The 27,957-nt window shown below is 41.2% G+C and overlaps 1 protein-coding gene across 1 annotated transcript; it reads right to left on the bottom strand.

The window, feature by feature from the left end:
- Positions 1-883: 883 nt before the first annotated feature.
- Positions 884-17,209, bottom strand: LOC139576069 (zinc finger protein 280C-like). Its single transcript, XM_071401719.1, is given in 21 exon segments — positions 884-3,335; positions 3,338-3,932; positions 4,043-4,089; positions 4,185-4,227; positions 5,025-5,058; positions 5,163-5,281; positions 5,477-5,539; positions 6,194-6,334; positions 7,011-7,237; positions 7,429-7,563; positions 10,471-10,617; positions 10,812-10,912; positions 11,096-11,253; positions 12,605-12,804; positions 14,405-14,514; positions 14,616-14,681; positions 14,829-15,077; positions 15,290-15,389; positions 15,751-15,965; positions 16,176-16,354; positions 16,910-17,209. Coding segments are annotated over 20 exon segments (3,024 nt in total). The 5' UTR covers positions 16,348-16,354; positions 16,910-17,209; the 3' UTR covers positions 884-3,233.
- Positions 17,210-27,957: the final 10,748 nt, after the last annotated feature.

Below are 27,957 nucleotides of genomic sequence, written 5' to 3'. Positions count from 1 at the left end.
CCTGACATTTGACAGAAGTGTGCCTCCCTCTGAGACCTCATCTGTAAATCTTCAAAACGACTTAGCTTGAGGTGACAACTGAGTATTGTATTTAGGCCTACTGTGCCCCAACAGTAAAGGAATGCTGAAATAATATCTGACAGAATTTAGTCTCTGCTCTCATTGTTTTATTTCTTATTTGTTAAAATTTCTCTCAAGAAAGGGATAAAGAACCCACAAAGTAAACAACAGATAAATCTAGGTTTTAGTTTACTACTACTACTGTAGTGGTGTACCCTTTCTGCACTGTCATGTCCTCTTAATACTGGTACAGTACAATCCATTGCTTACAAGACAATCAGGCAATTCTTCTGAATTGATGTTCCACACGGGATATAAACATAATAGACATTATTACTTCCCTGTTCTTGTCTATTTTAAGTATGCAAGAAAACAGTCTAGCTTCACTGCTTGGGAAAATTCCGTATGTATTATCAGCACATGCTGGCCAAAAGCGACACCTTTGCTGTCACCTGTCAAATAAATTCAATCCATCTCTAGCTTGTTTATGCATCAACTCATGACACCCTTCTCCCTCAAGCTTTTTGCATCCTCAACCTCCCCATCAGCTGAAAATGCACCAAACTAACACAAGCTTGGGCACAATGATCATTCATAGCAAAGGTGAAGACATTTCAGTGCCAAGTCAACACTTCTGTCAGTGTTAAACCTATCAAGATGCTTGTAATCTATGACAACTATTTGTGAGGTAACTGGGGAATCAATGTATTTCATTACTTTTCATGTAAGCTGGGCAGTGATGAGCCTACACACAGTTGATCACCTCTTAACCATAATGAACATGGACAGTCAGTTCTTAATCAAGTCTCAGTAGCAGATTCCATAATGTATTACCAAAGTTTATTTACATGTTAGCACGACTGCAATGGAAACACTGAGGGGATTAGATTACCTGGCCCAGTTGCTCACGGTGGGAGGAATTTGCACCGGGTGAAAAGTGATTGCATTATTTTTCGAGCCAGGTGCCCCGCTCTGGCTGATGGCAAAATTGTCTCAAAACAAAAGTGACGTAGGTTAAGCACGTGGAGTACTGAGTAGGATACTGGTTTCAAATGAAAAAGGTGACTGCTTTTGATCAAAACACTAATCTGCCTTCCCAATGCAAAGTAGTTTGAAAATTCAAACATTTTATGGCAAAGTGTTTCTGGACGATGCACCATGCTGCCAGTTGACAACATGACAGAGCGGCGCACACTACTGTTAGATTTGAGAAGCGCGCTCCTCCCCCCTCACTGCTTTTGCCTGTGACGGGCCATAGACCAGTGTACCGCGGTTCATTTGAATCAAACTCCCTCAAATCCATTGGATTGCTCTCAAACTACAGATGATCAAAGGGAAAGTGATGGATTATAAACTCAGCAAAAAAAGAAACATCCCCTTTTCAGGACCCTGTCTTTCAAAGATAATTTGTAAAAATCCAAATAACTTCACAGATCTTCATTGTAAAGGGTTTAAACACTGTTTCCCATGCTTGTTCAATGAACCATAAACAATTAATGAACATGCACCTTTGGAACGGTTAAGAAACAGCTTACAGACAGTAGGCAATTAAGGTCACAGTTATGAAAATTTAGGACACTAAAGAGGCCTTTCTACTGACTCTGAAAAACACCAAAAGAAAGATGCCCAGGGTCCCTGCTCATCTGCGTGAACATGACTTAAGCATGCTGCAAGGAGGCATGAAGACTGCAGCTGTGGCCAGGGCAATAAATTGCAATGTCCGTACTGCGAGACGCTGAAGACAGGGAGACAGGACGGACAGCTGACCGTCCTCGCAGTGGCAGACCACGTGTAACAACACCTGCATAGGATCGGTACAACCGAACATCACACCTGCGGGACAGGTACAGGATGGCAACAACTGCACGAGTTACACCAAGAGCGCACAATCCCTCCCTTAGTGCTGACTGTCCGCAATAGGCTGAGGCTGTACTGAGGGCTTGTAGGCCTGTATTAAGGCAGGTCCTCACCAGACGTCACCGACAACAACGTTGCCTATGGGCACAAACCCATCTTCGCTGGACCAGACAGGACTGGCAAACAGTGCTCTTCACTGATGAGTCGCGGTTTTGTCTCACCAGGGGTGATAGTCAGATTCGAGTTTATCGTTGAAGGAATGAGCGTTACACCGAGGCCTGTACTCTTGAGCAGGATCAATTTGGAGGTGGAGGGTCTGTCATGGTCTGGGGTGGTGTGTCACAGCATATCGGACTGAGCTTGTCATTGCAGGCAATCTCAACGCTGTGCGTTACATGTGGTACCCTTCCTGCAGGCTTATCCTGACATGACCCTCCAGCATGACAATGCCACAAGCCATACTGCTCGTTCTGTGTGTGATTTCCCGCAAGTCAGGAATGTCAGTGTTCTGCCATGGCCAGCGAAGAGCCAGGATCTCAATCCCATTGAGCACGTCTGGGACCTGTTGGATCGGAGGGTGAGGGCTAGAGCCATTCCCCCCAGAAATGTCTGGGAACTTGCAGGTGCTTCAGTGGAAGAATGGAGTAACAGCTCACAGCCAGAACTGGCAAATCTGGTGCAGTCCATGAGGAGGAGATGCACTGCAGTACTTAATGCAGCTGGTGGCCACACCAGATACTGACTTACTTTTGATTTTGACCCCCCCCTTTGTTCAGGGACACATTCAATTTCTGCTAGTCACATGTCTGTGGCACTTGTTCAGTTTATGTCTCAGTTGTTGAATCTTATGTTCATACAAATATTTACACATGTTAAGTTTTCTGAAAATAAACACAGTTGACAGTGAGAGGACATTTCTTTTTTTGCTGAGTTCAGTATATTAAAAATACACAAAAACACCTACGAAATGTCAATGGAAGTAGAGGTATCCAAAATAAACATGAAAGGCCTATATCTACTAGTGGAAGGATAGTCAAGAAGATATTTCAAGGATTTTTCACACTTGAGTACAAGTTCATAGATCAAGGAAAGCATAAACATTCAGATTTTGTATTTTTCGACACTACAGAAAGTCAAATTTTTCAAATTGTGTACTATTTTCACTTTCATTGAAAGCTTACAACCAAATTGAAAGTTTGACAGAAGTAAAATCTTGCACTGCTGTTAGAAAAAAATGATACATGTTTTTCCAAATGTCAAATCTAATAAACACATAGCACATCTCAGCTTATCTCCATCTGGTCAAGGACAGTAAACTAAGAAAATGGGGAAGAGAAATACATTTCAATAGTATGCAGTCTTCTTAAAAATACATCCGGTCCACTTTTCTCTACTCCGAGGCTGCCGATTCCTTCAGTGTTTCAGGACTGGAGGGAATGTCTTTGTCTGCCCTGACTTCAGCTGGACTTTGAGAGGATGAGGAGATGTCCTTTGCTTCCACGATATTGTTCACCTCTTGGTCTACATTTAAGGGGATGGTCTCCAGGGAAGCGCTGACCTTCTTACTGTCGTCAAAGCTCACAGATTCCAGTTTGCTTAATGACTCATGCAAACACGCCGCCTCCCCCTCTAACTCACAGGCCACAGAACTAGAGGGGGACCTGGTCGCTGACTGCAAAGCCCACTCCTCCCTCAGCTCCTCCTCAACTGAGCTTTCCATGGGTGTTTCACTTTCCATGGGCCCTGACTGCAAAGACTGGTCTTCCTCGACTGAACTTTCCATGGGTGTTTCTAGCTCTGTAGCCTGTGTGACTCCCTGGATCTGATCTACTGTAGAGATCTGTGGAAGCACTTCTGCCTCTCCTAGCTGGTTAACTGCTGCATCATCGTTGTCTAGTAGAATAACATCACCTCTTCCTGACTCTTGGGTCTGAACATGCATTACCTCTGGCCCATACCCTCTTTCAGCAGCTGGGGTGATACACAAGACATTGGAGGTCTCCAATCTGGGAACGCTGTGAATGAAAGGGGGGGTGGGACACGTACCAAATCAATCTAATTGACTCCATCCAAGATGGGAAAAATATTTGTTGGTTCTATTTTGTGTGGACCATCCCTTAATTACCTGTGCAATTGTTCAAAAGCGCCACTCACTGTGGCAGTTTCAGCATTCTATGTAACAAACAAAAAAAGAAGAAGTGCTGGGTTGAGGAAACCGTTCAAAATCAAACATGTGTTTCTCAGGTACAATCCAGCTAGAGTAGTACCTGGATATCAGGGAACATCAGAGCAGACATCCCTTGCTTATTTCTGAAACAGAACAAAAGAGAAAATCACGACACAAATCCATTAAACGTAGAGCCCTTTTAATAAAACCATTAATAAAACGACTTTGGAGATAGCATATGGAAAATGGTAATGAAAACTTAAAATTCATTTTCAGAGCATAATTAAGGCTGGCTTATCAGCACAGAATTAGTATCCAAATAGTTCCTATTTTTTCAAACAAAGATATTTTAATCATGAAGCAAAAGGACCAATGTCCTTGTCCAGACAATCATTCTTCAAACAGAACAGGCATTTAGCATAAATATCAATTAGCATTGAATTGTGCATATTAAATTCTCAGGAGGAACAACATATTTATGAAATTATTACATTTGAACTTGATCTCATGTGTATTGTTAGTGCGTTTGGCTCCTCAAAGGAATACAACAAATTAAGACGAGGATATTCTTGCAAAAGAGATTCGACAACGACCTTTCATTTCAGCAACTTCCCACAGACAAAATTACCTTACTTTAGGCACACATTAATTAAGCAATGTTCTCTGGTATTAATTAAGGCCAAAGCTCCCATTTGCATTTGTGAAGGTCAAAAAAAAAAAAATCCACTTAATATGCATCCCAATTAGCTTAACGTGAAAAGCATATGGTAAAGATTTCTCAAAATAATGGATGCTTCCAAACAAACTCATAGGTCAGGGAGTTGGAAGTCTCACAAGTACTTGATCAAATTCTGAGATTCTCATTACAACACTATGAGGGGTGTTACTTTTATTTTAGGATGTTCTCGTTATCTGCTGCATTGGAAGAGTAGCTACTCACTCTCTAATGCTGTCATCTACAGCACCACCTTCTCCTGCAAGACAAGAAAAACATGACATGCAGACAGGTTATTATTATTATATAAACAAAATGCGACGCCTAAGCATCTGGTTGTGAAGAATGTGATAAACCTTATACCTTTCTCTAGTATGACCTTACAGACGTGGTGTGGTCTGTCAATCAAATGCTTGCTCATGAGGTCAGTTCCATGCGCACCCGCCAGGAAGTCACAGTTCAGACAGACAAGGGTTAAATTCCTGCAAGACAGTAGGAAAAATGTGATTCATAATGAACCGAATAGAATAAACTTGCATGGTGCTTAATTATGGTAATGTTTGGTGAAAATGCAACACTACTTATTAAATAAATCATTACCAAAAACTGGAGTGCAGAACAATAGCAACATTAACGAATTGATTTGAGACCAGATTTGTTTAGTTAGGGACACGTACCTTAGGACAACTGGGATTTTCCTCATTTTCCGGAATCTCTCTTTTGAGATGGCACTATGGAACCTGACAAATACATATTTTTATATATTTAATATGAACAATAAAACATCCTCTCTGAGCCGACTAGGTGAAAAATCTGCACTTAACCCTACTTCCTCCTGTAAGTCGCTCTGGATAAGAGCATCTGCTATATGACTAAAATGTAAAAATGGGCATATACACTGTTCACAAAACATTAAGAACACCTATTCTTTCCATGACAGACTGACCAGGTAAAAGCTATGATCCTTTATTGATGTCACTTGTTAAATCCACTTCAAATCAGTGTAGATTAAGGTGAGGAGACCGGTTTTAAAAGGATTTTTAAGCTTTGAGACAATTTAGACATGGATTATGTATGTGTGTCATTCAGAGGGTGAATGGGCAAGACAAAATATTTTAAGTGCCTTTGAACAGGATATGGTAGCATGTGCCAGGCGCACCAGTTTGTCAAGAACTGCACGCTGCCGGGTTTTTCACGCTCAGTTTCCCGTGTGTATCAAGAATGGTCCACCACCCAAAGGACATCCATCCAACTTGACACAACTGTGGGAAGCATTGGAGTCAACATGGGCCAGCATCCCTGTGGAATGTTTGACACCTTGTAGGGGTGTTCCTAAAGTTTTGTACACTCAGTGTACACATGTGTTATGAATCTGACACTCAAGGAGCTTTTACCTTATCATATGGTTTCCAAATGAAGTTTTGCAACTTGTCCGATACTTGCATGCACCACAAATTGCAACCATGGGATAGTGACTATAGAAGTCATGAATCTCCGAGTAGCACTCAATGCAGGTGTGTCTTCTTTCGCCAATACTAAAAAGGTAGAGAAAACTAATTGGAGCATCATTAATTCATTTAAAGTACTATTACCTTCAGTAACACATTCTGAGATGCATTATTAAACATACAAGTTACTTGATTGGTGTAATATATTGATAACCAGGGCTCTGAAGTGTGACCATTTTGGTCGCAAATGCTCTTAAATATTTTGCTGTGCGACCTGACATATTTTGGGAGCACCGTGCGACAATGAAAACAAGCTCCCAGAGTATAATTGTTGTTATGATTAGGCGTCGCTGTACCGTTGTTTGATTGACCAAGACATAAAAGCGAGCAGATTCGTTATGGTTAGGAGCTAATGCAGCATCACTACTGTGAAAACATATTGTTTCTAGCACAAAACGGTAAAAAGATATGAACCATATTACCTGTGCAATGTTCTATTGTGAATTGGGTATACATTTATAAACCACTTCACAAGCTGCTCCAAAACCACTCGCAGGCATTTGTTTACCTGTTGTTCAGTCATGTAACCTCATTAGCGGCTAACTCTTTTGAGAACACCAGTTCTACCTATGAAACGTTTGAATTTAGAGCCCTGTTCATAACCAACCATGAAAAGAATCAGCCCTGACCATAGTTTAGATCCTGTAACAGAAAATATATAGTTTGAGAGGAAAAAAACAAGTTGACTGAATGATGAACCGACCTGAGACTCTGCAACACATGGTTGTTCTTCTGCTGCTTGAGGAGCTTCTTGCTCACTGTGGCCTTGCCTTTCCCCCCACTGCTGCCCTGTGTGGTAGATATACTGCTCTGAGCTTTTACATTGGCTACCTTCATGCCTGAGACCTCTGGTATGACACTGACACTGGATTTTTCAGCAGCACGGGTGGAACTGGGAGATGGCCCGGTCAGAGAGGCCCGGATAGTCACCTGAAATATGTATAAATAAAAACAGATCAAATTAAGATTCTCTGAATTCATGCCATGATTTAAACGCTTGTAAAAGAACTTGCTTTTAAAATGAGGGCTTATTGCGGTTGCCATTGATGTTATCTATATTGTAGATAATTGGTACAGAGGTATTGAGATGTTTTGTTAGGCTAAATAAGAAGAGTCAAAACCTTGGTTCCAGGAGGAAGGCCCTCCAGAGCTTTGGGTTTTTGGAAAGTCTTATGGTGCTGAGTCTTGTGATCCACTCTCTCCTTGTAGGTGAGGAAATTCAGCCTGCATTTCCCGCAACGATTAATTCCTTTTTTCTGGCAAATTGACAAAACAAGTACAATAGAAAAACATGAGACTGCATATAGGTACAGTTGAAGTCAGAAGTTTACATACACTTATGTTGGAGTCATTAAAACTCATTTTTCAACCACTCCACAAATTTCTTGTTAACAAACTATAATTTTGGCAAGTCAGTTAGGACATCTACTTTGTGCATGACACAAGTAATTTTTCCAACATTTGTTTACAGACAGATTATTTCACTGTATCACAATTCCAGTGGGTCAGAAGTTTACATACACTAAGTTGACTGTGCCTTTAAACAACTTGGAAAATTCCAGAAAATGTCGTGGCTTTAGAAGCTTCTGATAGGCTAATTGACATCATTTGGGTCAATTGGAGGTGTACCTGTGGGATACATTTCAAGGCCTACCTTCAAACTCAGTGCCTCATTGCTTGACATCATGGGAAAATCAAAAGAAATCAGCCAAGACCTCAGAAATAAAATTGTAGACTGGTTCATCCTTGGGAGCAATTTCCAAACGCCTGAAGGTACCATGTTCATCTGTACAAACAATAGTATGCAAGTACACTGCTCAAAAAAATAAAGGGAACACTTAAACAATACAATGTAACTCCAAGTCAATCACACTTCTGTGAAATCAAACTGTCCACTTAGGAAGCAACACTGATTGACAATAAATTTCACATGCTGTTGTGCAAATGGAATAGACAAAAGGTGGAAATTATAGGCAATTAGCAAGACACCCCCAATAAAGGAGTGATTCTGCAGGTGGTGACCACAGACCACTTCTCAGTTCCTATGCTTCCTGGCTGATGTTTTGGTCACTTTTGAATGCTGGCGGTGCTTTCACTCTAGTGGTAGCATGAGACGGAGTCTACAACCCACACAAGTGGCTCAGGTAGTGCGTGGCCTGCTGGAGGTCATTTTGCAGGGCTCTGGCAGTGCTCCTCCTTGCACAAAGGCGGAGGTAGCGGTCCTGTTGCTGGGTTGAGCTGCACTACCTGAGCCACTTGTGTGGGTTGTAGACTCCGTCTCATGCTACCACTAGAGTGAAAGCACCGCCAGCATTCAAAAGTGACCAAAACATCAGCCAGGAAGCATAGGAACTGAGAAGTGGTCTGTGGTCACCACCTGCAGAATCACTCCTTTATTGGGGGTGTCTTGCTAATTGCCTATAATTTCCACCTTTTGTCTATTCCATTTGCACAACAGCATGTGAAATTTATTGTCAATCAGTGTTGCTTCCTAAGTGGACAGTTTGATTTCACAGAAGTGTGATTGACTTGGAGTTACATTGTATTGTTTAAGTATTCCCTTTATTTTTTTGAGCAGTGTATAAACACCATGGGACCACGCAGCCGTCATACCGCTCAGGAAGGAGACGCGTTCTGTCTCCTAGAGATGAATGTACTTTAGTGCAAAGAGTGCAAATCAATCCCAGAACAACCACAAAGGACCTTGTAAAGATGCTGGAGGAAACGGGTACAAAAGTTTCTATATCCACAGTAAAACACGTCCTATATCGACATAACCTGAAAGCCCGCTCAGCAAGGAAGAAGCCACTGCTCCAAAACCGCCCATAAAAAAGCCAGACTACGGTTTGCAACTGCACATGGGGACAAAGATCGTACTTTTTGGAGAAATGTCCTCTGGCCTGATGGAAGAAAAATAGAACTGTTTGGCCATAATGACCATCGTTATGTTTGGAGGTAAAAGGGGGAGGCGTGCAAGCCGAAGAACACCATCCCAATCGTGAAACACGGGGGTGGCAGTATCATGTTGTGGGGGTGCTTTGCTGCAGGAGGGACTGGTGCACTTCACAAAATAGATGGCATCATGAGGGAGGAAAATTATGTGGATATATTGAAGCAACATCTCAAGACATCAGTCAGGAAGTTAAGGCTTGGTCGCAAATGGGCGGCAGGTAGCCTAGTGGTTAGAGCGTTGGACTAGTAACCGGAAGGTTGCAAGATCGAATCCCCGAGCTGACAAGGTAAAAATCTGTAATTCTGCCCCTGAACAAGGCAGTTAACCCACTGTTCCTAGGCCGTCATTGAAAATAAGAATTTATTCTTAAATGACTTAGTTAAATAAAGTTAAAATAAAAATGTAAAAATGGGTCTTCCAACTGGACAATGACCCCAAGCATACTTCTAAAGTTGTGGCAAAATGGCTTAAGGACAACAAAGGCACGCTATTGGAGTATCCATCACAAAGCCCTGACCTCAATCCCATAGAGGATTTTTACTAGGAATTTTTACTAGGATTAAAATCGCAGGAATTGTGAAAAACTGAGTTTAAATGTATTTGGCTAAGGTGTATGTAAACTTCCGACTTCAACTGTAGATAATAGGTTCAGCTATCCTTAGTAAAGGGTAAGATTTCAGGACAATGTGTCATTTCTGTGTTTTGTTGGTTGGCACAGCTAACAGTGTCATTGAATCCTTTTTGATTCTTACAGCATTGGCTGGCTTGGTATTAGACTAACGTTTCTGTTGGCTTTGTTCTATGGCTACATACAGTGATTTGTGGAGTTGATCTGGTTTGTTTTTTGTCAGAGTGAAAGGAAGCATACATTGCTGTAAGACAGTTATGTATTACATCAAGGTGTTCAGCAGACAACCAAATCAATCCAACTTCAGAATGAAAGCCAATAGGGCAACTCACAAGCGTGTTCATTTTTTTTTTAACCAGCCAGCTTTAAAACTCAAACTCTGAGAGAAAACTGTTTGCTGCATTCACTGCTTTATTAAGAGGCTGAAACATCAGGAAACTGACAGGAAATTACAATGTGTGCCAGGTCAGTCAGAACATGAGCCACATCAACCAAAAATGACCCAATCAACATATTTATTGATCATAAATTGTTGCACATATTTAACAATAGAAAAGTACCCAATATAACTAAGCCTCTTACCTGATGCTTCATATAGTGCTGCATGTAGACATGACCACTTTTAAGAACTTTAAGGCAGAACGGACAAAGGAGATCCTTTGTGTTTTCATGCACCGTACGGAAGTGTGTGTCCACATCGGTAAAGAATGAAGACCGGTAGTTGCACACCTGGAAGGAGACAATTAAAGTATTAGTGTGAATAATAAATGATTCAGGAGGACTGCAAGGCAAATCCCTTCAATAATTTGAATTAAATGTTTCAATTCCTGATTGTAATGCCAGGGCATCTCTACTATCAACTATTAATGACTTTTCTTTGTGAACAGACTGATATAAAAACATGATTGATAAACAAAATGTACCTGGCAGACATAGGGCATCTCGCCAGGCTTGTGATTGTCCTTCATGTGTTCCAGGAGCACTTGCTCAGACTCGAAGGCTAATTCACATATCTTGCAATTGGCTACAAAAACAAGAATGAATTACTAAAATGGGCCCAACTTGTTAAAGACAGCTTTATTTATATAACTATAATCAACCTATATACAATAATGTATGATTGCTTGAGATAGTGTTCAATACGTTAAGGTGAAATGTATGGTTTCATTGACGTTTCATGTTGGTTGCTATTGACTGGTATGCCTACTTGAAGATTCGACCATGCTGTGGGCACTCTCAACGTGGCACTGCAGCTGGAATGGGGTTGAGTACTGCCGGTAGCAGTGTTGGCAGGTAGTGTGGCTTTCCCAGCTCTCACTGTTCTGCTTCTCCAGCTCCAGATGGTGCTTCATGTGGTTCATGAACCTACAAGAGTCACCACAAAGTTCAAGATAAGACATCAGTAGCAATGTAGCGTCAGAAACCACAAATGCCAAAGCAACGAAGTGTCAGCTTTGCCGTTTATCTTTAAAAAATTGTATTGTAAAATTTCATTTTTAAACAAGCTATTAAAAACAAGAAAAATGTGTAACTATCCAATCCACCAGAGCAAATTTCATAAATGTTTTGTGAATATATGGTAAAAAGCTCATTAGCTTTTTAGTCAAACGTTTCTTTAAATAATTAAAGAAATATATGCATACATGCATAAATAACTAACTACTTCAACCCACATTTAGAAAAAGAAAAACTAACTTAATGTATTGAGCCAAATTACAGTGAAGCCGTATTCAATAACACTTCATCGTGGCCTATGTGCAACACCAAACCTGCGCGTCAGATTAAAAAAATAAATTAGCAACCACTGTGCACCTCACTTCCTAAGCATGCATAATTGCCATTATAATACTGCCAATTACGCACCGCTTTTTGTTATGCTTAATGATGTGGTGTTCCACGGCTGCTCCCGAGCCACACGACCTCTACATGTAACCGCTGCACTGACAAGGCAGGCAAGGCCCATTTTTCAGCCAGCAGTCTTACCTCAGCTCCCCTAACAGGGATTTTTATGCAGACAAACTATGACCTCTGCTGCCAGACTGGGTTCAGTACAAATGCGTCTGCCCATTAAAAGGAGCTTACAGAGGCTTTTCTTGCAACGTCCTGAAGCAAAGTTATTTAATCAAAGGAGCAGTTCTTACACCATCCAAACTAGCAGCCATTATTCATCTCTGGCCCCAAGTGGGAATATGAGTTGATATGTCATCCATCTGGGGGAGAAAACTGTGATGAGGGCTGAAACACGTTGAATATCCTCTCTTCACATTGAAGTTAATCACTCTCCATGGGCAGAGGGCTCATTTAACACTTGTTCATGAACACCATTTCCATGCACCAAAACAGCACAGTAGACACTTGGGGTGATGTATTGACGAAAGGCCGGTTGATGTATCCATTCATTACCAATAACAGTGAGCCATTCATATAAATATAGAAGATATGTCCACTGATCTGCTTATTGGTGGCAGTAATTGTGTAATGTGTTTGCATTATGTAAACATGTGAAATGCCAAATGTATTGTTTTCATTATGCCACTGGACAAATAGGATATAGAGGAGTTCTTTAAATTAGAAAATGACCTGTTTAAACAAACACATTTTGTGCAGTAGACACGACACCCTTTTTGTGTCACAAATAATCGTATTATTCAGGAATACAGTGGCTTATTGAAAACAAAAGCAGAGCTGCACAGCAAGCAACGCCTGCTGTAGTTACCTGACGTTGTTCTTGAGTACTTTCAAACAGCTCTGGCACTTATAGGTAAATGGGGTCTTCTGCTGCTGCGATTTGGGTTTGTCTCCCTCAAATCTACCATAGTAGAAGTCTGTGACAAGCATGATGCGCTTGCTTGCAAAAAGGTAAGTAGACTTTGGGGTTGAGGGGAAGACACACTCCAACAGGTGAGGACAACATTTCTGAAATTAAAGTAAATGTAAAATAGGTGAACAAATTACAATCTGCAGAGTTGATAATGTAGTTCTTAAAGTGCCTCTAAGGCTCTGGTTCATGCACTAATAGCAAGGCTCGACATTAACGCTGGTCCTCTTGTTCGGAACAAGTAAAAAATAAATATTTTGACAAGAACATAGATTTGTTCCAAATGGACAAGTAAAAACATTCACAAAAACCAAACAATTACTACGATCAGAATTCGATGTGAGAAGCAAACACTGAAATAATATTCAAATCTATTTTTCATGTACATAAATAAAAAAGCCTGCACATCAAATTGTAATTGATATGCATATTAGCTACAGCCTCATGTCCAGACCGATGCTGACATGAGGCGGCAGAAAATGTAGGCACACTTTAATGAGAATTTTAATTACATAAATATAGGCTAAACGGCAGTCATGTTTGACAAATATAATGAAGGATAATTAACATTAACGTCTGAATGCTTGATTCTGTCGACATACTCAAAGTACTTCGTTCAGATCAAATGGTCACAAGACCGGAGTGAAAGACAGTGCATGATGCGCACTGCACATCACCCACCTTGAATCTGAGCAGAGGCAGCCAACATTTTGAAACTATTTCATAATAAACTTAAATTGTTTAAAACCTGGAAGTTTCATGTGGAGGTTTTAAACAATTAAGCAGGTCTTAACTTGTTTCAAAGTAGTCTAGCCTAGGCAAAATATGACCACAGAAATATTGAAACCAGAATTTCTCATGTTCTATTGGTTGTCAAATCAACAATATTTTATTTTCCAACAGCCAAAGGCATAATACTAGTCATGAGTAAACCATGCCAGTTTATACATCTTTAGATCTCCCCTCTTCATTGCTAACAGCTATTTTAATCTCTGTCATATGAAACCGCTCGCACATGTGTGGAGCGCTTTGAGAAAGGTGCTTTCCCACTAATTGCATGTTGGAACATTTATGCAGCCTAAGGCCATGTGCACATTGTTGAGTTTATAATAAGAAATAAAACTATCAATATTTTAAGCAAAATGGTCTGATCTGTTGCATCAGCCTCATTGCTTTAAAAAGAATGTTTTTTAAAAAGTATGTCATCCCAGAACTGTCCCAGAGTCTGTTTTGAACCGCATACATGTTTTATCGTCCCAGGGACACCCTTTAATATATAAAGACATAAAAAGTATTTGGTTGTAATTGTAATGTTGTAATATTTTATAGGCTACCAAGGGTGGCAAACTATTCTCAAGGAGAGCTTTAAAAGGGGTAGGCAGTGTTGTATTTTGAGACACGAATGAATATGCAAAGATGCCAATAGGCAGACTGTAGCCCAGCTACATTTATCAGATTTTTTTTAAATGGTAAAAAAAAAGAAAATTCATTTTACTTTGAAAAGTGGTTCCTTGAATCATATAATGATGTAAAAATGGTTAGCCTTTTTTTTGGAACAAGTAAACCAAAAATCTGTCCGAGGTACAAGTGGCTAAAAAAGAGAATGTCAAGCCCTGAATAGCAACATTTTAGAATATTTATGTAAAACAATTGTCACAGCTAAAGGCATGCATTTTAGAATGATTGAAGTAAACTCACCACCATGTGGTCTTTCATGACAACTTGTTGGTAGAAATCAAATTTACACTTTGGACATTTTTTACAAAAACGTGCTCCATTTTCTAATATCTCCTGGGCGTGGGGAGACCCTGCAAAAACAAAAAAGTAAATTTCAGTTGTAAAAATAAAAGAAAGTGCTAATGAATCTAGCTAATAACAGAGCATGCAACTGATGTAAGGAAACCCCTACCGATGTCCTGCTTTGCTTTTTTAGCTGTGCTGTTTTGGTCTTGAGGTAAACCTCGTTTGCCATAGTCTGTTTAAGGGGAGAAAATAGATTCATACTTATTATCACAAGTCACATGAAATCTTCAGATCATGAGGTCACACACAGTTTTCGTGACCACGTGACCCGGCCAGGAATATCTCTGAGTCAAACAAGTAAGATATTTTGGCTTATTACCCCAGCTGTTGCCTTTGGCTTGAATAACTGGGGACACAATCTGGAGGTTGGTAGAATTTGGGCGGTTGGGCTGGGAAGACAATGCAGCGGGGCCCTGCACATTGGACAAGGTCACTACGTTGTTGTGGATCATGTGCACTTGAGGCCTGTGGATAACCCCAGGTAAAGGCTTCCCCGGAGTCACCTGCTGCATAATGTGCTGCTGGCCTGCTGCTGGAGTCATCTGCTGCAGAATGTGCTGCTGGCCTGCTGAAAAAAACACACATTACAAATATGAAACACCGCAAAATGCAGTATGTTTGTGCTGTGGCTGTATAGGGAATATATAAGTTTACTTGAGCATAGATTCACTAAATTAATTTCCAATTATTAGTCTGCTCTGAAATACAAAAATGTGTGTTATGTTTGTTTGTTGCTTGCCTGCCTGCAATCAAGTTAGGATGTAATATTTCTATTTTTACCTGGAACCACAGTGAAAGATGTCCCAGGGGGATACTGTTTCCCAAGGGAAGCGAGGAAAGCTGAGTTGGCCGATAACTGTGGTGTGGTCATAATGTAACCCTAAGAAAAAAGGCAAACAGTTTTTATTAAAACATTGCACCAACACCATTACAGCCAAAAGTTACATCTTTATAACTAAACAGGTGCCCAGTCAAAGCTCTTCTCTGTCCCAGCACCACAATTGTGTAAAAACCTGCATTTGGATTTTCCTACTAGCACCGACTTTGCTGATAACTACTTTATTGAGGGAACATGTACTTACAACTGTGATATGTTTGTCTCACCTAGCTATCTTAATTAATACAGTAATTGTAAGTTTCTCTGGATAAGAGTCTCTGCTAAATGACTCAAATCTAATGTGTGTTCTTTGCAATGTATAGCAAAGTGAAATTAGGGATATCTAAAGCAAAACACAATATACCTGGTTGTTGATAATGATGGGCTGTGGTGGTACTGCTGTTAAGGGTCGAGGTGCATTGTTCAACCCTTTCCCAGGAATTATGATGTTCTGTGGAACTGGACCCCGAGTGATATGAGCTTGGGGGGAGTTGTGTGTCATTGTCATCCTAGAGGCTCTTGGTCTTCCAACTCCGCCACTTTGAACTGGGGTGGTCTTCACATTTATTTGGTTGTTTGCTTCAAAGACAAGTCATATAATTAACCACTCTTGTTTATGTATCAATGCAATAAAATCTATATTGATAATCATATTTACCAACTTTGTAGAGCAACTAAGGGGAAAGGATCCAATGGAAGGATATTGTGTATGCAAACTATCCAAACTAGAGAAAACAGACAACAGGAGACCTAACATTAACTGAGCCATACCAAGAGAAGAAAACATACTTGGTCTGGTGTTAATAATGGTGCCCTTTGAAGTACTAAGCTCCCCAACAAATATAGGTTCATCGTCGTCGTCGTCATCATGTTTACCGTCGCCCAACAAATTAACTTCTGGTGCCTGTCTCTGCCATGGCTCCAGCTCCTCTTCCTCACATTCCATAAAAAGCTCGGACATTGTGAAGCTGAAAATGGATGAGAGTTACGTTAATGTTCGCTAGAAACAAACAGTTAACTAGCTAGCTAGTCAAACGAAGTTAGCCATGGTTTCTTAAGCTAGCTGTGGGCTAACGTTAGCTAACATGTTTAGCGTACCTGGCTAACTAGCTAGTAGGAAAAGCTAGGAAATTGGAAACGTTGAATCCTCATAGCCGCGCGACTAGTTAGTTAATGGACATTTTGCTTATATCCCGTCGAAAAACCATAGCTAGCTACATAAAAAGACTGGAAATACAATGCAGAACACCACATAGTTAACTAGATATACTAACGTTATCTACCAAAACGTCCAGTTGCCATCTATTTTAGCTCACTACAGTAGCTAGCTAGCTAACTCTGATAGCCAGCCATTATTAGCTAGTGTGGGCAACCAATCATAGCGTCTGGCGCGACAACACAACATCGATTTCTTTGTTCCAACTTCATTTTATCTGATGCAGTAATACTAAGGGATGTTTAAATGCTATTCAACAATACCAACATTCTAAGTATACCAGTGGCCAAGTACAGAGTCCACTTACCTTTTAATCTAACGCTTAACTGGGTGGTTAGTCCTTAGTACAAAATGAGAAATACCTTCAATGGAGCGCCTATGAATATTGTGGTGGCTGATGGGAAATGTGGGGTTTGCTGAAAGGAAGGTTACCACAGCCTCAAAATTAGCTATATCGTTAAAATCCATGAAAACAACAATTAGTTAGAGTTAGCAGTGTGGTTATGGTTTGGTTTAACATCACATGTTAAGAAGATAAATTATAGAAATAGGCAGGGTTTATGACTTTGTGGAAGTGATAACTGTTGACAAACAGAGGAAGTGTTTACTCCGCCCAAAATCTTCTTCTATGGTATAATGGCGGTGTGCAAACAGACACCGCCCAAAGTCTGTCCACGTTTGAAGCAGATCAGCTTAATTCTTCTTCTTGAAATGTGTATTGGCGGATCACAACCAACTGAAATGTGCATGCACCGCCACCTACTGTACTGGAGTGTGAGGCCATCTATTTCTCTTATCTAGCCCTGTGTTTCCGCCTACCAACTAACTCTACACCCATTAAAACCTGACCACTATTCCACTACTTGTTTTTTGGTCAGTTGTGAACTTGGTCGTCAACTACCTAACAAAGCCTGTGAAAGCACTGTAGCACTTAGTCCCGACGTTCCTATGCTGTCCCTTTGACAACATAGTCACATACAACCTATAGGTCCAATGTCTGTCACAAATATTGAATTCAATTCCATTTGAACTTACTCTACCTGTTGTCCACTGATTTTGTCCTTTTGTGGATAGAAATTTAAGACAAATATTCTTAGGAAAGTATTATTAAACCAGCTTCAAAACTTGTGTCTCTGTGTTAGCTATCATGGTTTGCTTTCTCATCACCTGACGCACGCGCACAAGACAGAAGAACGTGCACACAATGCATGCTTAGTAACCAAAGTCTTGCAGGTGTTTACATATATAGTTTTGCGCATGTGCCAGGTAATAGAAATGTCAATGGAAGTGCCAGAGTTTGGAAAAGTTTGTTTAATAATACTTTTCTGTGGATGTTTTTACTCAAATTACAACACACAAAAGGACCAACAGTCAGATAGAGTAAGTTTAAATGAAATTGTATTAGAAATGGTTTATCTTTTACCAAATAGGGCTATCTTCTGTATACCACCCCTACCATGTCACAACACAAGTGATTGACTCAAATGCATTCAGAAGAAAGAAATTCCACAAATTAACTTTAACAAGGCACACCTGTTAATTGAAATGTATTCCAGGTGACTACGCTGGTTGAGAGAATGCCAAGAGTGAGCAAAGCTGTCATCAAGGCAAAAGGTGACTACTTTGAAGAATCTAAAATCTAAAATATATTTTGATTTGTTTAACACTTTTTTGGTTACTACATGATTCCATATGTGTTATTTCATCGTTTTGATGTATTCACTATTATTCTACAATGTAGAAAATAGTAAAAATAAAGAAAAACCCTGGGATATGCTTAACATCCCTGTTGTCCTACAATCTAAGGTAGATGCCCTCAATCTCACCAAAACTATCATGGACCCTACCAGGTACAACACCAAATTCGTAAACACGGGCACCCTCATAGATATCATTCTGACCAACCTGCCCTCTAAATACACCTCTGCTGTCTTCAACCAGGATCTCAGCGATCACTGCCTCATTGCCTGCGTCCGTAATGGGTCCGCGGTCAAACGACCATCCCTCATCACTGTCAAACTCTCCCTAAAACACTTCAGCGAGCAGGCCTTTCTAATCGACCTGGCCCGGGTATCCTGGAAGGATATTGACCTCATTCCGTCTGTAGAAGATGCCTGGTTGCTCTTTAAAGACCTGACTGCCCTTGACCAGCACAAAAACATCCTGTGGCGTTCTGCATTAACATCGAATAGCCCCCGCGATATGCAACTTTTCAGGGAAGTTAGGAACCAATATACACAGGCAGTTAGGAAAGCAAAGGCTAGCTTTTTCAAACATAAATTTGCATTCTGTAGCACAAACTCCAAAAAGTTCTGGGACACTGTAAAGTCCATGGAGAATAAGAGCACCTCCTCCCAGCTGCCCACTGCACTGAGGCTAGGAAACACTGTCACCACCAATAAATCCACGATAATTGAGAATTTCAATAAGCATTTTTCTACGGCTGGCCATGCTTTCCACCTGGCTCTGCACCCCCCACAGCAACTTGCCCAAGCCTCCCCCATTTCTCCTTCACCCACATCCAGATAGCTGATGTTCTGAAAGAGCTGCAAAATCTGGACCCCTACAAATCAGCTGGGCTAGACAATCTGGATCCTCTCTTTCTAAAATTATCCACCGCAATTGTTGCAACCCCTATTACTAGACTGTTCAACCTCTCTTTCGTATCATCTGAGATCCCCAAAGATTGGAAAGCTGTCATCCCCCTCTTCAAAGAGGGAGACACCCTAGACCCAAACTGTTACAGACCTATATCTATCCTACCCTGCCTTTCTAAGGTCTTCGAAAGCCAAGTTAACAAACAGATCACCGACCATTTAGAATCCCACCGTACCTTCTCTGCTGCAATCTGCAATCTGGGTTTCCGAGCTGGTCATGGGTGCACCTCAGCCATGCTCAAGGTCCTAAACGACATCATAACCACCATCGATGAAAGACATTACCGTGCCGCCGTATTCATCGACCTGGCCAAGGCTTTCGACTCTGTCAATCATCGCATTCTTATTGGCAGACTCAACAGCCTTGGTTCCTGTTGTCCGGACCTCTGGCAGTCTCTATGGGGGAGCCACAGGGTTCAATTCTCGGGCCAACTCTTTTCTCTGTATACATCAATGATGTCACTCTTGCTGCTGGTGAGTCTCTGATCCACCTCTACGCAGACAACAACATTTTGTATACTTCTGGCTCTTCTTTGGACACTGTGTTAACTAACCACCAGACGATCTTCAATGCCACACAACTCTCCTTCCGTGGCCTCCAACTGCTCTTAAATGCAAGTAAAACTAAATTCAACCAATCGCTGCCCGCACCTGCCTGCCCATCTAGCATCACTACTCTGGACGGTTCTGACTTAGAATATGTGGACAACTACAAATACCTAGGTGTCTGGTTAGACTGAAAACTCTCCTTCCAGACTCACATTAAGCATCTCCATCTCCAATTAAATCTAGAATCGGCTTTCTATTTCGCAACAAAGCATCCTTCACTCATGCTGCCAAACAGACCCTTGTAAAACTGACTATCCTACCGATCCTTGACTTTGGCGATGTCATTTACAAAATAGCCTCCAACACACTACTCAGCAAATTGGATGCAGTCTATCACAGTGCCATCCGTTTGTCACCAAAGCCCCATATACTACCCACCACTGCAAACTTTATGCTCTCGTTGGCTGGCCCCCGCTTCATATTCATCGCCAGGTCATCTATAAGTCTTTGCTAGGTAAACCCGCCTTATCTCAGCTCACTGGTCACCATAGCAGCACCCACCCGTAGCACGCGCTCCAGCAGGTATATTTCACTGGTCACCCCCAAAGCCAATTCCTACTTTGGCCACCTTTCCTTCCAGCTCTCTGCTGCCAATGACTGCAAAAATCACTGAAGCTGGAGACTCATATCTCCCTCACTAACTTTAAGCATCAGCTGTCAGAGCAGCTTACAGATCATTGCACCTGTACATAGCCAATCTGTAAATAGCCCACCAAACTACCTCCTTTGCTCCTTTGCACCCCAGTATCTCTACTTGCACATGCATCTTCTGCACATCATTCACTCCAGTGTTTAATTGCTAAATTGTAATTATTTCACCACTATTTATTGCCTTACCTCCCTAATCTTCCTTCATTTGCACACACTGTATATTGACTTTTCTATTGTGTTATTGACTGTACGTTTGTTTATTCCATGTGTAACTCTGTGTGGCCAGGTCGCAGTTGTAAATGAGAACTTGTTCTCAACTGGCCTACCTGGTTAAATAAAGGTACATTTTTTTTTTTTTTTTAATGACTAGGTGTGTCCAAACTTTTGACTGGTACTGTATATAATGTCTATATACAGTATACTACATGACCAAAAGTATGTGGACACCTGCTCGTCGAACATCTCATTCCAAAATCATGGGCATTGTTATAGAGTTTGTCCCCCCTTGCTGCTATAATAACCTCCACTGTTCTTCTTTCCACTAGATGTTGTAACATTGCTGCCGGGTCTTGCTTCCATTCAGCCACAAGAGCATTAGTGAGGTCGGTCACTGATGTTGGGCGACCAGGCCTGGCTCACAGTTGGCGTTCCAATTCATCCCAAAGGTGTTCGATGGGGTTGAGGTTAGGGCTCTGTGCAGGCCAGTCAAGTTCTTCCACACACGATCTCGACAAACCATTCCTGTATGGACCTCGCTTTGTGCACAGGGGGATTGTCATATTGAAACAGGAAAGTCCCTTTCCCAAACTGTTGCCACAAAGTTGGAAACCCAGAATCGTCTAGAATGTCATTGTATGCTGTAGCGTTAAGATTTCCCTTCACTGGAACTAAGGGGCCTAGCCTGAACCATAAAAAACAGCCCCAGATCATTATTCCTCCTCCACCAAACTTTACAGTTGGCATTATGCATTGGGGCAGATAGCGTTCTTCTGGCATCACAGGCATTTCTGTCTGTAATAAAGCCATTTTGTGGGAAAAACTAATTTTGATTGGCTGGGCCAGGCTCCCCAGTGGGTGGACCCACCCATGGCTGCTCCCCTGCCCAGTCTTGTGAAATCCATAAATGAGGGCCTAATGAATTTATTTCAATTGACTGATTTCCTATATTTCCTTCTTCCTTCTATAACTAACTGTAACTCAGTAAAATCTTTGAAATTGTTGCATGTTGTGTTCATATTTTTATATACGCAGTGCCTTCAGAAAGTACTCATACCCCTGGACTTATAACACATTTTGTTGTGTTACAGCCTATATTCAAAAATATATTTTCTCACCCATCTATACACAATACCCCACAATGACAAAGTGAAAACAATTTTAGATATGTTAGCAAATGTATTGAAAATTAAATACATACATCTAATTTACATAAGTATTCATATCCCTGAGTCAATACTTCGTAGAAGCACCTTTGGCGGCGATTTCAGCTTTGAGTTATCTTGGGTGTCTGTATCAGCTTTGCACATCTGAATTTGGGGATTTTCTCCCATTCTTCCCTGCAGATTTTCTCAAGCTCTGTTAAGTTACATGGGGAGTGGTAGTGAACAGCAATCTTCAAGTCTTCCACAGATTTTCAATGGGGTTCAAGTTTGGCTGGGCCACTCAAGGGCTTTCACATTCTTCTGCTGAAGCCATTCCAGCATTGCTTTGGCTGTATGCTTTGGGTCAATGTTCTGTTGGAACGTAAATCTTCGCCCCAGACTAAGGTCGTTTGCACTCTGAAGCAGGTTCCCATCAAGGATTTGCCTGTATTTGGCTCCATTCATTGTTCTCTCTATCCTTACCAGTCTCCCAGTCCCTGCCAATGAAAAGCATCCCCATAGCATGATCCTACCACCACCATGCCTCACGGTAGGAATGCTGTTAAGATGGGTGATGAGCTGTGCCTGGTTTTCTCCAAACATAGCGCTTTGCATTCAGGCCTAATAGTTTAATACAGTCTTTCATGTGCCTTTTTGCAATCTCCAGGTGTGTGGTCATGTGCCTTTTTCTCAGGAGTGGCTTCCGTCTGTCAATTCTCCTTGAAGCCCAGATTGGTGAAGTGGTGGAGAGACTGTTGTCCTTCTGGAAGGTTATTCATTCTCAGCCAAGGAACTATGTAGTTCTGTCAGAGTAATCATTTGGTTCTTGGTCACCTCCCTGACCAAGGTCCTTCATGCTCGGTAGCTCAGTTCGGTCAGACGGCCAGCTCCAGGCAGAGTCTGGGTAGTTCCATATTTTTTCAATTTCCCAATGATGGAGACCACTGTGCTCTTGGAAACTTTCAACACTCTAGAAATTGTTTTAATACCCTTCCCCAGATATATGTCTCATCACAATTCTATCTCGGAGATCTACGGACAGTTCCTTGGACTTCATGGTATAGTTTCTGCTCTGACATGCACTTCTTCTTCTTTGATATAATGGCGGTCCACAAACAAATGTTAAAGGTGCATGCTGCCACCTACTGTGCTGGAGTGTGTGGTCAATCACGGTATACAACATTTCTAAATCCTCCTACCGACGAACTCTGTACTTCTGAGAAAATAAAAAGAGCCCTACTAACTTCTAATAGACCCTCCCCCATCCACTAAATGCACTTCTTCTTCTGTATAATGGCGTTTCCAACACTTATATGTGCATTCTGCTACCTACTGCACAGGTTAGTATTCAGTCCCCTTGACATTTTCCACATTTTGTTACGTTACAGCCTTATTCAAAAATGGATTAAATAAAACAAATTCCTCAGCAATCTACACACAATACCCGATAATGACAAAGTGAAAACAGGTTTAGAAATTTTGGCAGAAATACCTTATTTACGTAAGTATTCATACCCTTTGCTATGAGACTCAAAATTGAGCTCAAGTGCATCTTGTTTCCATTGATCATCCTTGAGATGTTTCTACAACTTGATTGGAGTCCACACGTGGTAAATTAAATTGATTGTACATGATTTGGAAAAGCACACACCTGTCTATATAAGCTCCCGTAGTTGACAGTGCATGTCAGAGCAAAAACCAAGCCACGAGATCGAAGGAATTGTCCGTAGAGCTCCGAGACAGGATTGTGTCGAGGCACAGATCTGCGGAAGGGTACCACAACATTTCCGCAGCATTGAAGGTCCCCAAGAACACAGTGGCCACCATAATTCTTAAATGGAAGCAGTTTGGAACCACCAAGACTCTTCCTAGACCTGGCTGCCCGGCCAAACTGAGCAATCGGGGGAGAAGGGTCTTGGTCAGGGAGGTGACCAATAACCCAATGGTCACTCTGACAGAGTGAATAACTCCACTCTATTCCTCTGTGGAGATGGGAGAACCTTCCAGAAGGACAACCATCTCTGCAGCACTCCACCAGTCAGGCCTTCATGGTAGAGTGGCCAGACAGAAGCCACTCCTCAGTAAAAGGCACATGACAGCACACTTGGAAAAGGCACCTAAAGGACTCAGACCATGAGAAACAAGATTCCCGGTCTGATGAAACCAAGATTGAACTCTTTGGCCTGAATGCCAAGCGGCATATCTGGAGGAAACCTGGCACCATCCCTGAAGCGGGGAGATCCTTGATGAAAATCTGCTCCAGAGCTCTTAGGACTTCAGACTGGGGCGAAGGTTCACCTTCCAACAGGACAACGGCCCTAATAACACAGCCAAGACAACACAGGAATGGCTTCGGGACAAGTCTCTGAATGTCCTTGAGTGGCCCAGCCAGAGCCCAGACTTGAACCTGATCGAACATCTCTGGAGAGACTTGAAAATATCTGTGCAGCAACGCTCCACATCCAACCTGACAGAACTGGAGAGGATCTGCAGAGAAGAATGGGAGAAACTCCCCAAATATAGGTGTGGCAAGCTTGTAGCATCATACCCAAGAAGACTTGTGTAACGGTCGTCGTATGAAGAAGGTGTGGACCAAAGCGCATCGTGGTAAGTGTTCATGTTTTCTTTATTAAAACTGAACACTGAGACAAAATAACCAAAAATAGAACAACACGAAAACAATTCTGTCTGGTGCAGACACAAAACAGAAAACAACTACCCACAAAAACCATGTGGGAAAAAGCTACCTAAGTATGGTTCTCAATCAGAGGAAATAGACAGCTGCCTCTGATTGAGAACCACACCCGGCCAAACAACAAAGAAATACAAAACATAGAAAATGAACATAGAATGCCCACCCAAATCACACCCTGACCAAACCAAAATAGAGACATAAAAAGCTCTCTGCGGTCAGGGCGTGACAGTACCCCCCCCCCCCCCCCCCAAAGGTGCGGACTCCGGCCGCAAAACCTGAACCTATAGGGGAGGGTCTGGGTGTGCATTTCACCGCGGTGGCGGCTCTGGTGCAGGACGTAGACCATTTCTTGCATTGCATCGGGTTTTGCAACGAGCGCTCTAACGGGGTATCTTATATATCCCAGCTTGACATAGGGTGGTAGATACTCTTCATCAAACATCAATAATAAAGAAACGTTACTCCTTTTCCCCCACTCGGGTCAAGCGACGTCCACTAACAGCTCCTGGAATTTTTAGCCGAAGATATTGATTATCAATGCCCAACGGGATGCCAGAGATAACGTTGTACTGGTGCCCTGCTCTGAAAATCAAAGCTGTCCACTTCATGCGTTAATAATTTCGCGAGCCACAATACACACTCCTTTTGCTTTTTAGAAACACACGATATTAACACCATACCACTCCTGGTTACTTTGACTCCATCCACTTTTCCCAACTCCTTCTTCACCATCCGTGTGACTTCAAATGCGTTTCCCAAATGAACATCGATCAAAAAACTTACTCCAACAAGCAACGATTCTGACAAAATTTCCACAACAATTTTTACTTCACTGTTGTCCACTCATCTTTCTCACTAACTGCTTTCATCTTCAAACAACACATCTGCTTCCGCCATCTCAACACTTCCCCCTGTGTAAGTGAAAAATCTCAAGGTCTGAATATGATATATGACAAGGTATGGATTAGCAACATCAACACTCGGACGTTATCCATTTTAGCTTGTTATAAACTTTGGGTTTCCTGTTTTAAAAAAAATATCAAATCTCCCCACATATTGCCATTTGCCACGTAGGCCCTTTAAATAGGTCTACAAACGTCATTAATGAGAGCTACATTCAATTATACATTTTACACATTGGTGATAAGTAGCATAGTCGACTATGGTTAGTTTGTCCAACAGGTGGCAGTCTGGATTTCAGAAAAGTAATGAGTGGATATACAGTAGAGGCCCATTGAGTGGACAATGGACAGCATAATACCAAGGCTAAAGCTTGGACTACAGTATTCTAGTCAAGGTGGGCCACATCCAAACAAGCAGTGTTAGCCTTGTTTTGGGGTATTTTTAAACCTAGATGCAGTGTCTTACCAAACCATACTTTTTAAAATGAATTTTCCCAACTTGATTTCACTGTGATTATATAGATAAGATATATAACTGTATAGATATACTGTACCTGGTGATGTAGTAGGCCTATCAGACTGCAGCCAGGCAAATACTACCAGGAAACAATGGAAGTTTAGAAAGTTTTACAAAATGTACTAATTTTGATAAATATGTTCAACCGTAAAATACAAAAGCATTTGAATTCCTCTAAGTATCTACATCCAGTATGCATATGCTATTGATGATCACTGGCTACAGAGATTGTATATTTTCAATATTCATCAATATTTTCTATTATCCATAAGTGTCAAGTCTCTTCTCTTGACTTTTCTTACTGTTGGAAACAAAACATAATAGTCTGGTAGGGACAGATTATTTGTTCAACGGATGATCTTCAATTGATCATTTTCATCGCACACCAAACTTTTGTTCATGAGAAATGGTGTTCTCAAAATGTTTGTGGCCGAGGACCCCTTTTGTGATAGAAAATTCAGCAGTGACCCCTCATAATCATTTCACAATTCAAATGAGAAAAAAATAGCATACAAGGAGTTTTACTATGATTTCGGCAGTGCATGCATTGCTGGGTGAACCAAGTCTTGGGTCCTGGGAAGTAATATTTTAAAGGCCTGCCTCTTGGCATCAGAGAGAATATTTAGCAGTTTTCAAGCTAATTTCCTGCATTTCTAACACATTGTTCTATGAGTCAGAGAGAAAATGTTGCAGTTTTAAAGCTTAAATTACCGGCCATTTATATAAAAAAATGCAAGAAGTATTGAGTTGAAACATTTATAATTGGTGAAGTACTGTGGCTACCAATATTCCTGTGAGCCTCCTAGGCCCATGTTGCCCAGGGTTAAGTACATAAATTGTAGATGAATAATATTACATTTTATTGTATTACAGACTAATCTTATTCCATGTATCCCTTGGCTAAAATTAGTTGAATCTGTTGTTCTTAGTGAAATTTATGTTAAAAAACGTATGTAAAAAAATATATATATTATGTATAATTTTTTTATTCATGATTTATCTGGCCACAGACCCTCTGCAGTACCTCGGACCGCACTTTGAGAACCCCTTTATTAGAGTTTTGGCCCTGGCCCAACTCTATTGTTTTCTGAGCCCGTTCGACACCGATGGATGAAGAAGGATGCAGCCGAAATGCTAGGATATTACCACTATTAATATTTGACCAATTAACAAACCGATCAAGCTGTTTTTGAATAATTATATATAATGTCGATACATGTTCTACAGTTTTTTCACACCACTTTCTTTCCTTTTTCCTCTTGCCTTAGCGGAGTGGAGAAAAAAGTAGTCCCGACATATTGTGCTGTCCATAAAAATAGTTTTGCCACAAGAAAAATAGGTTGAACAGTTTGCTTGCTTTTTGATTGTGCTCAAACCATGACAGACATGACACTGCAGCACACAATGCTCTCTGTCTTTTAGACGGATTAAATTAACAAGGCTAACATACATAGGGACAAACAGGTTATAACTGTGATACTCTAACGTCTTTTTAAAGAAACTAGGCCTACTCTGGGTCAACATTTCCCATTTACTGTGGGCCAGAATTATGTCCAATTAGTTGCAACCACCTTAAGGTGATTTCTCTCTTCCCCACTCTCTCTCGGTCCATATGCATTCATGTCTCGGTCCATATGTATTCATAGGCTACTCATTTATTCATTATCCCACTTCTGACACCAGTGTAGCGAATTCAGAGGTCTCAAATATCCCCAGACTCCTCCACCAATACCTTTCATTACACCAATGCTCTGATTGACACAACTTACAAAATCTGGTTTCGATCTATTTGTACTAGTCTCACATAATTTTGCCTAATGATTGATTAAGACAGGCTAAATGTAATATGATGGGTCCTCTCAACTACTGTCATCTCCTACCACTCCGCGTGGTGTCTGTAGTAGGCTAGGCCGGGGATATCGTTTCACGGTTTTCAGCGGAAGGATACAACACCGAATGTCAT

The sequence above is a fragment of the Salvelinus alpinus genome, chromosome 5, assembly GCF_045679555.1.
Source record: "Salvelinus alpinus chromosome 5, SLU_Salpinus.1, whole genome shotgun sequence".
Lineage (NCBI taxonomy): Eukaryota > Metazoa > Chordata > Actinopteri > Salmoniformes > Salmonidae > Salvelinus > Salvelinus alpinus.
The sequence above is the reverse complement of the archived record's forward strand: the minus strand, read 5'-3'. Positions and strand labels throughout refer to the sequence as shown.